Source organism: Juglans microcarpa x Juglans regia, chromosome 7D (assembly GCF_004785595.1).
Source record: "Juglans microcarpa x Juglans regia isolate MS1-56 chromosome 7D, Jm3101_v1.0, whole genome shotgun sequence".
NCBI classification, from domain to species: domain Eukaryota; kingdom Viridiplantae; phylum Streptophyta; class Magnoliopsida; order Fagales; family Juglandaceae; genus Juglans; species Juglans microcarpa x Juglans regia.
This window is the reverse complement of record NC_054606.1, coordinates 3,994,995-4,011,924: the sequence shown is the minus strand read 5'-3', so window position 1 is coordinate 4,011,924 and position 16,930 is coordinate 3,994,995. Positions and strand designations below refer to the sequence as shown.

Here is a 16,930-nt window from a genome sequence, read left to right as displayed (position 1 = left end):
TATTATGACAGGAAATGAGAGGGAATAACTAAAATGAAAATATGATAACTTTGAATAGTGAAATAAACTTGGAGTAGAGAAAAATTAATTTAAAATATTTTAGAATTGCGAACAATATCCACTTCGTTTAACGGGATTATTGTAGCAACTGCTCTTATTACGTAGGACTTTTGCGCCATCATAAAACCTAAAACCCTGATTCCACTGTCAACCTAGAACCCTAAACATAGTCACTCTTTCAATACCGTGAACTTTTACTTTGATCTCCATGCTCAAAGATGCTACCTCCCTACAATTCCTTCCCTCGCCTTCCCAACCAAAGCCAGCAAACTAATGCTCTCTCCACTCCACCTTCTCAACAGGTAACTCTATTTCCTTCTTTATCACTCTCTCTACGGATGCTCTCAGACTATCTATAAATTAATGCTTTTATCCAATCTCTAACTGATTCTTCTTTTCTAATTTTTTTTATTTTCTTGTGTTTAATTTGTTCGTTCATCAGGTTATGCAATCAAACCCTCCCCTTGTAAATACGGGTAATTTAGTGCAAAACACCATGCAATTTCAACGCCAGTTTGGCATGAACAATTCTCAAATTCAAGCCCCCCCGAGTAATTCTAATGCCCATTTGAACCCCAACATGCGGCCTTCCATTACTCAACCTGGTTTCATGAATGTACCTAACCATGTTCTTCCCTTGCAAAATAATCATCTGGGTGTGCCCCATTTGGGTTCTCAACAGGGCCTATCCCATGTGGGGTTTGCTTCACAAAACAGCGTATGCAATATGAACCCCGTTGCAGGGTTTCCTGGTAATGGACAATTCTGCAATTTGATGCAGAATGCAAATCAAGTCAATGGGTCGCAGCCTCCTTTTGTCCATAATTTTCCAAATTTACATCAACAACTCAATCAAAATATGGGTTTGCTGAATGGGCAGTACGGTTTTCCAAATATGTTGCAAAATGTGAACCAACTTGTGCCCTTGCAAATGCCAGCTTCTTCTCAAGTTGGTCCTTACGGTATCCCTTTATGTCCTCCACATATGTTGGGTGGCCTCAATCAACCAACCCAGGCTACAGTTTCTCAAAATCCTTCTATTTTTCCGAATATGCATTTTGGTCCTGTACATTGTAATCAGGTTGGGCAGCAAGATAACCAGAATCAGCAAAACTTTGCTCCACCTACAATAAATGGACCTGTTGCAGCTCAGCAATTGAAAGGGAACTCGTCCGCACCACTTAATCGATGTCCGGTTCAACCACCTCATACTAAAAACTTGCAAACTCCTGTTTTCACATGGTCACAGGTATCTTTATGTTGCACTCTATATAGGAATTAATGGATGATTTTTTGGCAAGAGTAATTTTGTGGTATCTTTTCGAAATATTTAATGCATTCAGTTTTATCAATTATAATAGGGCAATCCTACTGATAAGGGTGGGAGTAATATTCCGAGCTCCAACTGGAAACATTCACCCAACAAAAAATTCACAAGGAATTCAAAAAATGGACTCTCTCAAGTGGGGTATATATATTTTTTTCTTGTGTAGATTACCTTTTTCCATCATTTTACTTCCAAAGTCCTGGATTGGTTGCTTACAGTTTGTGTCGATTTAATATATGCAGATTTCACAAGTCTCAGTCTCATCATATGAAAAATGCAAAGAAAAAGTCTGGGTTTCCTTACGAACACAAGGGGAAAGGTTTGTGCTTTTATACCTTGCTGCTATACATTATGTTCAGATTTTCTCTACACCCCCTAGGGTTGGGAATAGTTTAAGTTTTCTTGTATCCTTTTTTATAAGGTTAAGTTTTTTTTTTTGTATTCGTATGAGGTACAAGCGAATAACATGGGATTACAAGATTAGCTTTATCTAGAGATTATCAAATTAGCCTCTATTAGAAAACTAGCAAAAGCATGTGAAGAGCAGTTTTGAAATCCAAGCTGTTATTCAAAGGTGAGAGATATTAAGCAGTCCGAGATTATTGAAGATGATCGATATCTCTCTCCCCTCCTACCTGCCCCCTGTCTCTCCTTTTGTGGCTGTGTGCTTCAGGAGGGATTCTTCTTTCCCATGGAAAAGCACTTTTCAAACAAATACTCCACCTAGACATATGAATAAGGCTTTTGCAATACAAAGCCCTGGTTTCCTACATCATAGGGCCATTAGCCTATGCTCACCATATGGCATTCTGGTGGCTATGGTTGTCAAGTAAATCTCATCTTGAAATTTATATGACTGACTTTCAGTTTTGTTAACCACAACTGGATGATTATAAATAAAACATTGGACCCTGCAATGTTGTCTGACATGTATTCTTTGACGAGTCTAAACCACCAAAAGTGCCAATAGGGTTGCAAAAGAGCTTGTTGGATGAAGCTCAATTTGAAAAAAAAAAAAAAAAAAAACTGATCTATTATTATGGTGCCGACTGCCTTGTTCTCTCTCTCTATGCTTTTGGAATATTTTATTCACATGCATTTGTTCAGCCCTAGTTTTGATCTATTATATTGCCTTTTACAGCCATCCTTTCTCTCTCTCTATTATGGACTGATTGTTTCTCCTCCCCCCCCCCCCCCCCCCCAAAAAAAAAAAAAAAAAAAAAACCAGGACTGAGCAATGAGAGGTCTGGACAATTTGGTATATCCAACCAAGCCAGGGAGCGAAAGAGGTAAATTTCTGCTTCATCTTGCTATATAACACATTACAAATCACCCATTCAAGTTGTAGACGTTATTGTATACGGAGATGCTAGACTTTAAGCCTGTGTAGATGGTTGTGGTTCTACTAAGAAATTGCTGCTTGATCATATGCTAGTCCCTACATTCCTTCATTTTATTTGTTTCTTATTTTATTTTATTCTATTTTATTTTTGGGGGTGGGGGGCAGGCATACAAAATGAATTAGTTCCTACTTATACAGTTTGTTAAATATCTAACTTGTCCCTTGGGTTTGGTCGGGATGTTGTTCTCGGACATCCGGTGCCGATAAAAAAAATATCTAACTTGTCACCATATTTCTGTGCATGGGCGTGTTTTCCATAATGTTTCAAACAAGAAGATTTCTTTCTTGGACCTACTCAAAACAAGAAGTCCAGCTGTGGCGTGAAGCACGAAAGAAGAATTACCCATCAAAATCCAACATAGAGAAGGTTTAATTTATTTCAGGACCTTCCTGCCATGTTTTTCCATCTGATATCAATGTTCTGATGGTTTGTCTTATCATCTGCAGAAGCAGGCCGCAAAGCTATCAGACTCTGGGGGCATTGATAGAGATGCCAAACTACGAAAAGTGGTACAATAACTTACTTTTCATCTTTCTTTTGTTCTTTTCCTTCTGGTGTCTTTGCATGAAATTTGAGCAGTCTTTTAACTTAACCTTGTGACACTTTGGCCAACTAAAACAGAGCTAGTTGCTTGAAAGAAATAAAATATATTCAACTTATCAAAAAAAGAAAGAATAAGAAATATTCAATGAGACACTGAGCAGACAAAGTGTCATCTCTCTTAATCATTTGGTTGGAGTGCGAGGAAGGACAGGGGAAATGGGTGAGGAAGAGAAAGGTGTTATACCTTTTATGGTAGGATGGAAATGGAATGAGTAAATTGGAGAAGGGTCTTGGTGGGATGGAAAGAAAGGCTTGCGAGAAGAGAGTTTATTTTAAAATCTCTTTTGGCGTATATGCTTATAGAAAAATTTGTTTTAGTGTATTTGAACCCACCAATTACTTTCTCTAATATTATTCCTTGTGCGGACAATAAACTCATGAAGAAAAGCTAGTTTCCTTTCCACCCTCTTTGCATCCTGCTCCATTTCCTTCCCTCTGACCAAAGAGTTTAACATCTTAAAAGAAATTCATAAAAAGAAGAAACTGGAGAATAACTAGTTACTGGTGTTGGAGCTTGATGTGCTTAAGAGTTATAGTGATCATAGCTATGTTTCTTTAATACCTTATAATTATTCACTACCAGTATGTATATTATCAAAAACCATAATTGCTCAGGGAACTTGTTTTTATGCCTCACAAGATGATACTGAAGGGTTTCCTTTGGCAATCTCCAGTCTCACTCTGAAGTAGGTTCTTACCATGCTGTTAATGTTTGTTTGCTTTTTCTTTTTTTGTTCCCTAAAAAATTGTAGAACCTAGTCATTTTACGGATAAAGATAATTCGAGTATTAAGGGTCCTCGGCAGATTGAAGACCCCAGGTAATCTTTCCCCCTCTATTGATAATGTCAATTTAATTAGAGAGCCCAGAAAATGACATGTATATTGCTTTTTCATGAAATGTGTAGAAACTATATTTCTCTCCCTGAAAGGGGGAAAAGGAAGGAGAGAGAATTGGAAATGTCTAAAACATCCCTACTTACCTTGGCATTTCATTTTCTCATTGGTCTATGTTAGTTTTATTTCTGGTTACTATTAGTTTTCAGTTATACATACATACATATATATATATTTCTACGAACTTGTTTCCTGTATAGATTTAAATGTCTTATAATATTAATTTCCAGCAACTCAAGGAGATTTTAGCAAAGCAAGCTGAAATGGGAGTTGAAGTTGCAGAGGTACCATCCCACTATCTGTCAGATACAGAGAAGCAAGAACATGGAAGGGAAGAGAACAAAAGGCATTTGACTAAGAAGGGGAGATTCCAAAACAAGTTTAATAAAAGGGGAAGACGCAACAAAAAAGATCGGCTTGCTAAGAGGCAGAGGCTAGAGGAGAAGGATTCATCTGTTGTTCACAATGAAGACAAGGATTCATCTAACGTCCCTTCTTTGAACAAGAGAATGCCAACACTACTGCAGAAGCTTCTGAGTGCAGATATAGGTAGAGATAAACGCCGCTTGTTGCAGGTTTTTAGGTTCATGGTGATGAACTCTTTCTTCAAAGATTGGCCGGATAAGCCACTCAAATTTCCTTTGGTAATAGTTAATGAAAGTTGGTGTGAGGATGATGCAATTGAAGAGAAATCATCAGCTGTGGGTAAAAATGCTGAAGATGATGATGGTGAGAGTGATGGTGAAGATGCTGAAGATGATGGTAGTGAGAGTGAAGATAGTGATGACGATGAAAACAAAGACAACAACAATGCTGATATAAAAATTGATGCAGAAGTGAAAAAAGTGTCCAGCTTTGTTAGGAGAGAAGGTAGTATTGGTGTGGGAATTGAGATTCCCGAGGAAGAAGAGGGTGAAATCATTGACTAGAATCGACTTTTTTCCTTCTTGAGCGTGGTACTGCTATATGTAGAGTGCAGGTTGTCTTAAAATATATAGCATGCACTGGAGCAAACCCATAATCTGCCTCAAGAATGCTACCTCTTTCTGTGTATATATGGATGCACAGACGACACACGTTTCTTATGTGTTTGTATGTGTTTGAAAATTATCGGCAGTGTCCTTTATCACGAAGTTCGCCGTCACTGCACGATATATAGGATTGTTGGATGGAGGTAGTTCTTATCAATTAGAGTTTGCATATCAAAAGCTACTTCCCACATTAGAGACACCGAAGTGTGCATCTTACATTTATCTAGCATTTATAATCTCTTTGCTAGACGAATAGGTAGTTTATATCTATCAAGTTTTCAAGGGAAGATTCAGAGCATGCATTCCAATTGAAACGGAACATCATATTTTCTTCCCTTTTTAGTGTTGAAAAAGGCTCCATCAATCTTGACTCAAACCAGTGACAATATATGCTCTTGATGGCGTGTATTTTCTTTAAATTCAACGAGAAAGCTGTAAACGTAAGAAGGATGAACGCTCCAATCTTGTCAACTGAATAATCAAGAGGTATAGTCCAATGGTTGTGGCTGCATTTGCATCTTTATATATAAATATTGCGTTGTCAAGAAAAAGAACAAAAAAAAAAAAAAAAAAAGTTGTGTATTCACGAAATGATGAGACCTTGAATTACTCTCTCTATGTATCAAAAACTAGTGAGCTGCTTGGTATCAAGTCGATTGGGTAGCTCAAGTTGTAATAGATGAGTTATTGTTTGGTTCACCTTCACATTGAGATATGGTCTTCGATGGCATTTGAATCTTGACCTTTGTTCAGTTTCTGAGAAATGGTTTGGCAAAAAGGAAAAAGTACAACTCGTGGAGTTTTTATAATTTTGAATAATATTATATACAGTCATGGAATGCGCAAATACTATGCAGTCACTTTGAAAAAGAGTGGGATTTACTATTAAAAAATTAATTTCTTTTCATATGGTGTCTGTATTTATTCACTTTTTTCAAAGTGATTGCACGGTGCTTGCGCACTCAAGATTGCAATTATCATTTCTCATAATTTTTAAGCTTTCTTGGTGGTTTGGAACCCAAACTGCCTCTTGATTTTCATGCTTGCTGACTTAACCAAGTAGATTTAGATTTTCTAGTCAATCATCCCTTGGAACATAATTAACAGAAAACATCAGAATTGGTATTGTTTTTTCCCTTTGTCTCCTGTGCCAATCGAGCACAGGGTATTTTTGCAATCAGAAACAGTTTCATCTGATTGCAAACTTATTCCACGAGTTGTTCAATTCACACTTAGTAATAATCCTTTATGTGATGCTGTTTTTTAGTCACAAAGCACGAGTTAAGGTGTCGGTTGTACATAAGAACACATGAAAACGAAAGGACAAAGGAAGGGCAGTAAATCAGAACTCGAACTGCATGTCTGATGTGTATTCAAGTGCATCAAGGTGAGCTTTCATGGCCTTGTTCATGGCTGGTGGACCGCACCTCAGAATCTGCAAATGTTTTAGCCGAGTGAGGAGTGCAAGTTAGAGGGCAAGTGTCATGAGAATGAGAAGGAACTTTTGCAAGTTTTCGTTTGAAATAAATATAAAAATTGGGGAACTATTGAACTAACCTGAACATCTAGGGCAGGTGCTGGGCAATGGGTTTGAATCATTTCCTTGGTTATAAACCCAACGCCACCATTCCATGGCACAGGAGGCTGGCAATTATGGAATAGAGTGAGCATCAGTGAAAAAGAAATGTTATACCAAAGGAACTGACCTGGTTTTTGCAAGGGGATATCTTTTTTTCTTTTAAATCAAGGGGATATCTTTTGCAAGTGTTCCCTTAGCACATCTAAAAAGAGAGAAATTTGAAGGAAATGTTATACCAAAGGAACTGACCTGATTCAAGACATAGAAGACTTTGAAACGATCAGGGAAATTTCTAGCAAAGGCATCTAGCTCTTCCTGCAGAAAGTCCATAAAAAAATGCACTCTCATCATTACTATATCAGAGAAAATAATGAATCAAGAGACAGTTAACTTAAGAGTCTTGGAGAAAGAGATTGACGTGTTTGATATTGAAAAAATGGTAGAATGATAAGGACCCTCGTGTCTATCATATGTAACTTAAAGTGAAACTCCGTGACCCGTATTTTTTTAAAATATAACTATATAGGCTTGCATGAGCAGTCCCCATTTGGGGACTATATGTAGACTAACTCTATTTCCTTTTATATGTGGTACATCTTCTTTTATATGCAAGAATTGCTGAAAAGGTAAAAAAGATATGGTTCTAAAAGAAATTTTCACATTATGAAGACAACTTGGATGCAGAACGAATCAACCAGACTCTGTCAAAGCTAAGGAATTGCTATTGCTGTTTCCAATTACATTTAGTTTGTTTCCATTGATGTCTTTCTCTGTGCAATTTGCTTTGTCTTATTTATGTTCTGCCATTTGGAATGCCCTGCTACAAAGGTCTTGTAAATGATTCTGACAGGTGTACAATCTGTTTGGTTGAACAATTTTTTTCTAATTCATCCGGTAAAGAAAAACTAGTGCACAGCATACTCATCATTAAGGGAAAAAAACGAAGCAAGCAAATTACCTTCAACAAAATGTCATCTAGGGTGACATTGGCATAGATAAGATGCACATTGGTCTTATCTTTCCGGTTTTCTAGTATGGCTCGAATGAGCTGGAAACAAAAGGAATGACAAAGAGACAAAGAAAGAGAGAAGTAGAGATAAGAACCTTTAAATCAACAAAATGCTTGATAAGATCAATAATACCAATCAGAACACTAAACAGGAAGAAGAAGAAGAAGAAATTCCGCTTTTTAAATGCTCACATATGTACCTGAAACATTGGGGTTATGCCAGAGCCACCTGCAAGCATTCCAAAAGCTCGAGCTTGGCCAGGTTTGTATTTAAAGCGCCCCTTTTAAGCATGAAAATTTAACTCATAAAATGAAAAAACAGAGAGTTTGGAAATCTTGGTTCTAATGAGTATGCAATACATAATACCAACTGATTTAGGCATACATTTATAGCTCCCACTGTTGCTTAAGATAATAGGGTAGGATCTAATGTAGAACCGAAGTGGACATGGTCCAAAATGGGTAGCTTAAATGATTTTGTTCACAACATTTTGAAGGCAAACTCATCACTACTAGTTGTTTAAAACCTACATTTGGTAAGAGTTCCATTTGAACAGACAACAGTGTGATTATGAAAGGTTTTGCAATGATTTGCATAGTCCTCGCAACCATATTTTACAGGAATCTGCAATGAAGGGTAACTGGAGTTCATACCTAATATTATCACCAACTTCTAGGTGTCAAGCCCATGTACATAACAGAAGTTCTAAACAATCTATCAGCATTTCCATGGATAACACTATTATTTGTAATAGAGACCAACATCCACGTGTATCAAGTGGGTATCCCCAAAAGATAGAATATGTACCTTGGGGCCCTTCACAGGCAGGTAATCGCCTTCTCGCAGCTCTCTGAAATGATGGGACATCTTTCCCATGGGATACATCTTTTACAAAAAAAATCAAAATGAGAAACCGAATTCTGCTGAATAACACTGAAATGAATGAGCAAAGACATGCTCTTAGATATGAAAGGGAGATGATGGGATATACCTTTACAACCAGTTCAAAGTAACCCACATCAGAGTCCAAAGTAATTGGTGTATATGGTCTAGTCACTTCTTCACCTTGGTTATCCTTTCCTCTGCTTAACCAGGGAACACTTGTTAGGTTTCAGTTCTTGTCACTTGTTGCATCAACTAGATGTCCATCATGTGTATATACAGACAACTAAGTTTTGGGGGAATTGATAAAAGCAACATAAAGAGAGTTCGAAAAACTGTTGGAACAATCATATTCAATAAGCTTAACTGGAGAAATTAACAAAATGAGCAAACAAATAACTCAATTTATCAAAAGATAGTACAGACATTATGCACCCATAATCTATATTTCAAGAAGGTTTCAAAGCCTCAGAGAACTTTTGAAGTGTTTATCCACAACAACAAAACATCAGAGTTATGCAGAAGACAAATGCATTGCAATTCTGAAATCATTGACACTGACAGAATCAGTTACTTGAACCTGCAAATTACATGTTGTCCGATGGGAAGACCCAACACTGAAGTAGGTGTAGGAAGACTAAATCTGAACCTTGCAGTATTCTGGCTTAGCTGAGTTTTCTTAACAAGTTTGAATTCGTTGAACTTGTCAGGATTTAAACAACCTGAACAGACATCACCAGAACAATCATTTGGCAGGCAAAGAAGGAATTTAAGACGATAAGAAAACTTGAAAAACAAAAACAGGAAATTATGTTTTGCACATCTGAATTACCACCGCTATCTCAATTGCATCCTAAACTACCAAAATTGTCAAATCTCAGCCTTAGACCATCAAATCTTGATAATTTACATGTTTGATCAAAATCTTACCATTCACTTTGATGAAAAATAGTACATGTATAGCACAATCTTAACAGTTAGATCGTAATGAGTATGCAAATTGTTAAAATTTGACAATTTATCGTGTACATTGACAATTTTGATATTTTAGCATGCAAGTTGAAAAACAATGATAATTCGAGAGTACAAAATATAGTTTTCCTAAAAACTTGCTTGATAAAGAAGTTCACATGCATTTTTTTATTGATCATCAAGTATCAGGAATAATCAAATTTCAGTAAAGTTGACAAATGCATGGATCCTTCATGATTGACAATTTCTACGTGCACGAAAATATATTTCAGAAATTTGATATCCATTTCTTTCCGTATATAACAAGATTTTAGAAAAGGAGGTTATAGGTAATGTTGTTGGTGTTGGTAAACTAATTCAAAGTAGTGGTTAGATGTTGACACTTTACATCCTCGTAGGGATAGGTGAAGTGGAGTGACAAGTTTTAGGAAAATTGATTGATGGAGGTTTGTTGTTGAGTAATTCTACATGCAGTCGCTTTGAAAAAGAGTGGGATTCACTATTAAAAAATTAATTTTTTTTAAGTGAGTTTCGTATTTACTCACTTTTTTCAAAGTGATTGCGTGGTGCTTGCGCACTCATGACTGCAACTATCATAACCTGAGTGCAAGTAACATCTATGAAATAAACACTTCCCTTCTTGGGAGTTTGGAGTTTCAAACTATAAATTGGTGGATAGAATTGAACCCATCACCTCCTATCCACACCTCTAGGGAATCAACTTTATCATTGAGCCAAGATGTAACGTCCCAAATGGAAGGCTTCAAAAGAACTAGTCATTGATACAGTTAGAGCCATTTGAAATATTATAAAAAGCAATAACTTCTCATTTCTAAGCAATGTGAAATTCCATACATCACCTATCCTTATCACTTATTCAAATGGGGTATCACACAAAATCCTTTAGTAGTTATTATGTTAAGTACATATTTATGGAGAAATGTCTACATGCATATATTATTACATATAATTAAAACTACTTATGCAAGTACCGCTTTTAATTTATATAAACAGTTTTAATTTAGATGACATTTTGTGATAGAATGAGAGTACTATGTTTCCGTATTCTGAGAGTACCTAATACTTACTTTGTCAGAACATTATAACAACTTTAGTTTTATTTTTATCAATCCATGGATAACTAGAAGAGACTTATCATACCTTTGGGTTTATTGGTGAAATATAAATAGGCAGCAGGTATGGCCACCAAAGATAGAGCAATGGCTATCCTGAGCAGGTGGGCATGGGGAATTTGCATGAGCTCCATTTTGAGAGACTCAAAGGTCACATTGTACGGTAACTGAAACATTTTTGCAAGCAACTTTTTGACAGATTACTCAGAGATGATGGGTATTAAATAGCTATATATGTCCATTTTATGCTTTACTTTGTTCTCCTCATTCCCCTCCCTTCACTTCCCTTCCATGGACTCAAAGTAGGTTTGTAAAAGCGTTAGAGAAGGAATCAAGCAAGGGATCATCCATCAGAAGAAATAGTCGTTCACATTTCTGTTCTCTCTTTTTAACAAAAACACAAAATAAAAATAAAACCCTGTTCATGAATTTGGGTTTGGGCATGAAATCATGCCCAACTGGAAGATTTTAATTAAATCCAATCCACTAACAATGAATTCTAGGCCAGGGCTAGGTTAGACCAGATCCTACTTTCAAAGTGGGCTTGAAGTGATATTTATCATTTTTTTAAAAATTATTATCTGATTTTTATTAATTAGAAAATTATGTATTATCATATTTTAATATTAATAGGATGATGATAAATAATATTTTCGTCGGTGGGATATGATTTTGAGAATGGTATATGATAGATTATTAAATAAGAGTGTCATTTAAGCAGTATGTTCTTTATTATTTTGGATATTCTTTCTAATTAGTATACTTCATTTTCCACTAGACAGAATTATTGGCTTTTTTTTTTTGGAGAGGTTTCGAACTCCAGGCCTCTATTTTAAAAGCTGAGAATTATAATTTATGTCAACTAGGCCACATGTCTTTGACAATTATTGGCTTTTATACCTGCACTATTGTAGTTTTTATTTTTTATTTTTTATTTTTTATACAATGGGGGAGTGGGTTACTCATGTTTTACATTTGAAGAAAGAGTCGAGCTACTCTGCCAATTTGAATGGAAAATCACTTGAAATATGACACATCAACTGATATAATTGAGAACGATGACATTTAGAATAAATAATAATATTTTTCATTTTTGAAATTTTCTATGGAACTATATGGTAGACATTATGGTTCCGTTTAGATATTAAGAGCATCTTTGTTGACCTATGAATATTAATGAATAATAGTGAAGTAGTCTGAGAATGAGAACTGTTACATCCACAAATGAATTATACAACAACAACCTTACAAACTGACATGGCTTGATCTGATCCGTTAGATTTACTTTATAATAAAAATAATTTTGTAATCTGATAAATTATATCAAATCACGTCAGTTTATAAAATTACTTTTGTATAATAATTTTGTGGCTAGATAATTTTTCTTCAAAGATTGTTAAATTTGCAGCAGGCCGCGCACATGGTCCAAAAGACCAATGATGCATGGTTGTCTCATTTAATCATATAAAAATTTAATTTATTTTTCCTTTAATCAGCGTATTGGATTGTAAATATCAAAGAACTTTTTGTCTTATGTGTGTGGAAAAAATGCGAATAATTTATTAAAGAAAGCTAAACGATTCTTCCCTATCATTAATTCAAAAATAAAAGATCCTCTTCATTGAAAACCCATTATTATATGTTCAAATAAAAGATAAATAACTTATTCTACGTGCATTCGAATCACGCACCAATCTAATTAGTAAACCTATCCCTCTATGTAGTCACGAGATTATTTCACTATATTTTAAATGCTAGTTGATAAAATAAAAAGTAAAAAGACAAAACATTTTATAGATACATTTATGAAAAAATGATTTATACAAATAAAAGTCTCGCGCATTACCTCTTAAAAAATAGTCAAATTTAGAATAAACATGAAAAAATTCATTCATATATTTCAAATAAATGCATCAGACTTGCACACTCTAAAACTGTATCTAGTATTAGTTATATTTAAGAAGTCGATAAGCCATTTGCCATGTTTTTGATTATATCAAAACCTAATCATATTCAATAAGTGGAATGCATATCATGTGTTAGTTTTGCGTTTTAAGTCCAAATAATTCATGTTTTTTCTAATTGGATATAAATAAGGGAAAAACTTACAGCCGGATGGGTATAAAACCCGATTTTACACCAGCCAGTAAATGGACGACACATAGGCACTCCAGAAAAAGCTTAGCTGAACTCGCGTGCGCGCCGATTCCCCCTCTCTTCTTCTGAATCGATCTCCCTCTCTCTGAATCTCCCTCCCTCCCCATCTCTGCACGCATCGTTTTCATTGTTCTTGCTGGGACTCGTAAAGACGCTGTGGAGTGGATGTTGAAGGTCAATGCTCATTACTCTTTCTCTATTCTTACTGCGATTCTAGCTGTCAACTACCTTGATAGGTTCCTCTCAAGCTTTTAATGTCAGGCTGGGAAGCCATGGATGATCCAACTTGCTGCTGTAGCTTGTCTTTCTCTCGCCGCCAAGGTCGAGGAGACTCAAGTGCCCCTTTTGATAGACTTGCAGGTACTTTACTTTTGAATAAATTAATCAGTTTGTTGGTAGTTCGCAAAGTGTGAAACACTAGTGTTTGGTTTTCTCTGATTCATTCATCTTCATGGACGTCTTTATTTTGATCAGGTGGAGGAAAGTAGGTACATATTTGAGGCCAAAATCATTAAGAGAATGGAGATTCTGGTGCCCTCCACACTTTAGTGGAAGATGAATCCTGTAACTCCACTTTCATTGCTTGATTATTTCATAAGGAGGCTTGGGTTAAAGGGTCATCTCTGTTGGGAATTTCTATGGAGGTGTGAGCGCATCCTTCTCTCGGTCCTCACGAATCCCCCTCTTTATATGAGAAGAAAAACGATGCGTGCACAGATGGGGGAGAGAGGGAGATCGATTCAGAAGAAAATAGGGGGAATTGGCATGCACGCGAGTTTAGCTAAGCTTTTCCTGGAGTGCCTATGTCTCGTCTATTTACTGGTTGGTGTAAAATTGAGTTTTATACCCATCCGGCTGTAAGTTTTTCCCAAACTATAAACAATTGTATCACAATGCATACAATCAAAAGTCACTAGTAGTTTCAAAAAGAGGGGTAATTACACTAATAAAAAATAAAAATAATTCGCTAAAATTGTGATAATTTGGGTCCTTTCGTACCTATATATATATATTAGGTAAAAGCAACGTACAATGTACGTTTACTTAGTTTATATTTAAATTTTTTTTATTAAAAACTAATTTTTTATTAATAAAGACGTAATATTTTTGGTTAATTAAATAATAATATAATATTTATGTAATTTATAAATAATTACACACTATGATACGAGTGTTAAATTCTAAAATTAGTTATATGATTTTGAAGTATTGAAAACTATATGTTTAATTAGTTTTTGTCTGAATTTAAGAAATTCATGAACAAAGAATTTATAGACACGACTTTAATTAATTAGACTGATCCATGTAATTTATTGAACATTTATATCATAATCCGTGAGCATCGAAAGCAATAGACGACCATAGAGTAGACGTACAACGAGATTTACAACGAGATTCAAGTTTTATAATCACAAAATATTGCAGCTTTATGAAGGAAAATTTGTTGAGTGGTATTTTTAAGTTGCGCATGCCGGTAAAAGAAGGGAAATCACGCTGTAATAAGTTATTATAACGGAATTTGGTACGGAACTTCTGGATAAATATAGCTATATATTCTTGCATTAATTCTATAAGTTCGTGTATTGAAAACGGTACAGTATTTCAAGTACGTACAACATTAATTCTATATATTCTTGATCTCCGCAGCCTATTTTTTTTTACCTGTATAATTAATTACTGCCCTTCAATAATATATCTATAGATAAATGGTGTTAACTTTAACAGAAAAATAATAAAAAACCGTTAAAACAAGATTTTCTATTAAATAGCCACTTTATATATATAGATAGATATAAAGTTATGAATACACAAAAAAATCTTTGTATGTAAACCATAATATGGCATTTTGAAACTGAAAAAGAATTACATAAGATGCCATCATTTTGTTACTTTTCGATGGGGATGAACTTTGATGGAATCAAAACTCTATGTTTAACTTAAAGCCGACATCAAAACATGAGATTTTATTAAATGCTAGTGTTTAAATAAGTCTTTATCCATCTTATTTAATCTAAAAAAAAAAAAAGCTTTGCTATTTTCGTCACCCAAATGCATATTCGTGTAACATTATTGACATGATAAATATGTATATGCCTATCATATCAATTACAAAAATGATTGGTTTGATTGTTTGTCGTATCGATAATGGTATATAGGTGTTTCAAGTAGAATTTCTTATCAAATATTGTATTTTTTTTTAATAGAAGAGGACGACACCTCTTATTTTTTATTAATCAATCCTCACTTAGATGGAGGAAAAACCGTGGAACAAAGAACCAACGAATACAAACCCACAAATGAAAAACTATAGATAATTTGAGGTGTAAAACTAGTTATTTTTAATAACTTGAGGGTGTAATGTGTCGGTTTTGATATTTTGGAATGCAAAGTACAAAAGTTTTAACAGATTGCAAAGTGTACTTTTTCAAAATAAAAATCTATTCTAAAATTAGGATAAAAATTTTCAAGAGATAAGATAAAAAGATCAACTCATAAATATGAAAGATGCCCAAGTAACTCCAAATTATAATGTAACAAACAAAGCAAGCCAGAAGCCATCAAAGCATACTTCAATGGTGCTGTTGAATGAAAAAGAAAAAGGCTTTGAGGTATGAACACGATAATGAAAGAGGAATAAAAAGGAAAACACAGCTCCCATTTAAAAGAAAGAAAGAAAGAAAAGATAGAGGAGGAGGGGAAGGAAGATGATGAGAGAAGCTTAGCACCAACTCCTCTCACAGATTTGATTTCAAGCATCTAAAGAGGGAAATAAAAGAAAGTCCAGTAAAATTCAGACGATCCAGTAAAACCGTTTAAATATTATTATCATCGCCCACCCCACCAGTCCTTCTAGAGAGAGCAGGTTCTCTCTCCTCTGAATTTGTTTCTTCCTTCGAAAGATTACTTTTTTTTTTTTTCCCTCATGCTTTCACACATACAAAATTTAAATTTCTCTTTTCTATATAATTTTTGATGCGTTCTTTGTCGCCACCCCAATACGACTTCTTTCCACTTTCTTTGCAGTCGCCGCCCTCTCCCTCCCTCCATCTCTCTCTCTAACAATGCCTTTTACCTTTTACAATTCTTCTTCTTGTCCATCAAAAACACGCATCATTAGATATTATTGTGGCACCACACCAGGAAACGGCCTCTTTCAGCTCAAAACCTCTTCTCCTCTTCTCCTTCATTACTCTCTCTGTCCCCTCTAACATTTCCTGGTGTACGAGCAAATAAGTTCTCACAGCCTTATTTAGCGCAAATCAAAGGTTCTCTCTTACTCTCGATTCCTGTTTGTACAGTTGATATCTGGCATCTCCAGCTAAATATTTAACTAGGCCGGTCTTTTCCTATTCGTTTCTCGTACATACACGACTGTTTTAGTCCTGGGTTTGCTGCTTGTCTTAAATTTCTGCTGTTGTTGTAAACTTTCGTGGCAATTGGTTGAATCACCTCCAGCTATTTACTTATCGAAAATAGAAAGAAAAAAAGAAATAACCTTTTGGGTATTTCATGACTTTGGTGATTGTTAACTCTGTTCTGTTCAAGAGGCCTCTAATCCTCAGATCTTGGCCTCTGAGCGTCCCCTTTTGATCCCATCTCCGAGAATTCCAAATTCTCGAGACATATATACTGCACCCATCTTGTTGGATCTAGCTAAACCAAATTCTGGCCGCCCCGGATCTTTTTCCGAGATGGAATCAAAAAACCCATTTGAGACTTCCTGTAATGTGGAACCCAATTTCAATTCCTCATCCCAACGAAGTGTTTTTCCATTCAGTCCAAGTCGGCGGGGAATTCCATCAGGGAAGTGAGTTTTGGTGACTTGGGGTCGAAGCCCGTGAGATATGGGTCCAGAGGGGCTGATTCCGAGCCGCTTA

At 35.4% G+C, this 16,930-nt stretch overlaps 2 protein-coding genes across 2 annotated transcripts; one reads left to right on the top strand and one right to left on the bottom strand.

The window, feature by feature from the left end:
• Nucleotides 1-151: 151 nt before the first annotated feature.
• Nucleotides 152-5,421, top strand: LOC121238711. Its single transcript, XM_041135696.1, has 8 exons — nt 152-362; nt 503-1,309; nt 1,422-1,528; nt 1,630-1,706; nt 2,616-2,676; nt 3,066-3,156; nt 3,237-3,299; nt 4,519-5,421. Exons 1-8 carry the CDS (start codon nt 279-281, stop codon nt 5,215-5,217), a joined length of 1,989 nt encoding a protein of 662 aa, XP_040991630.1. The 5' UTR covers nt 152-278; the 3' UTR covers nt 5,218-5,421.
• A 1,123-nt stretch (nt 5,422-6,544) lies between these two features.
• Nucleotides 6,545-11,118, bottom strand: LOC121238710 (NADH--cytochrome b5 reductase 1-like). The gene is made up of 9 exons (XM_041135695.1): nt 10,924-11,118; nt 9,371-9,512; nt 8,900-8,990; nt 8,716-8,793; nt 8,108-8,188; nt 7,857-7,946; nt 7,148-7,213; nt 6,877-6,963; nt 6,545-6,754 (listed from the first exon to the last, which is right to left on the bottom strand). The coding sequence occupies exons 1-9, from the start codon at nt 11,069-11,071 to the stop codon at nt 6,662-6,664; spliced, it is 876 nt and encodes a 291-aa protein (XP_040991629.1). The 5' UTR covers nt 11,072-11,118; the 3' UTR covers nt 6,545-6,661.
• Nucleotides 11,119-16,930: the final 5,812 nt, after the last annotated feature.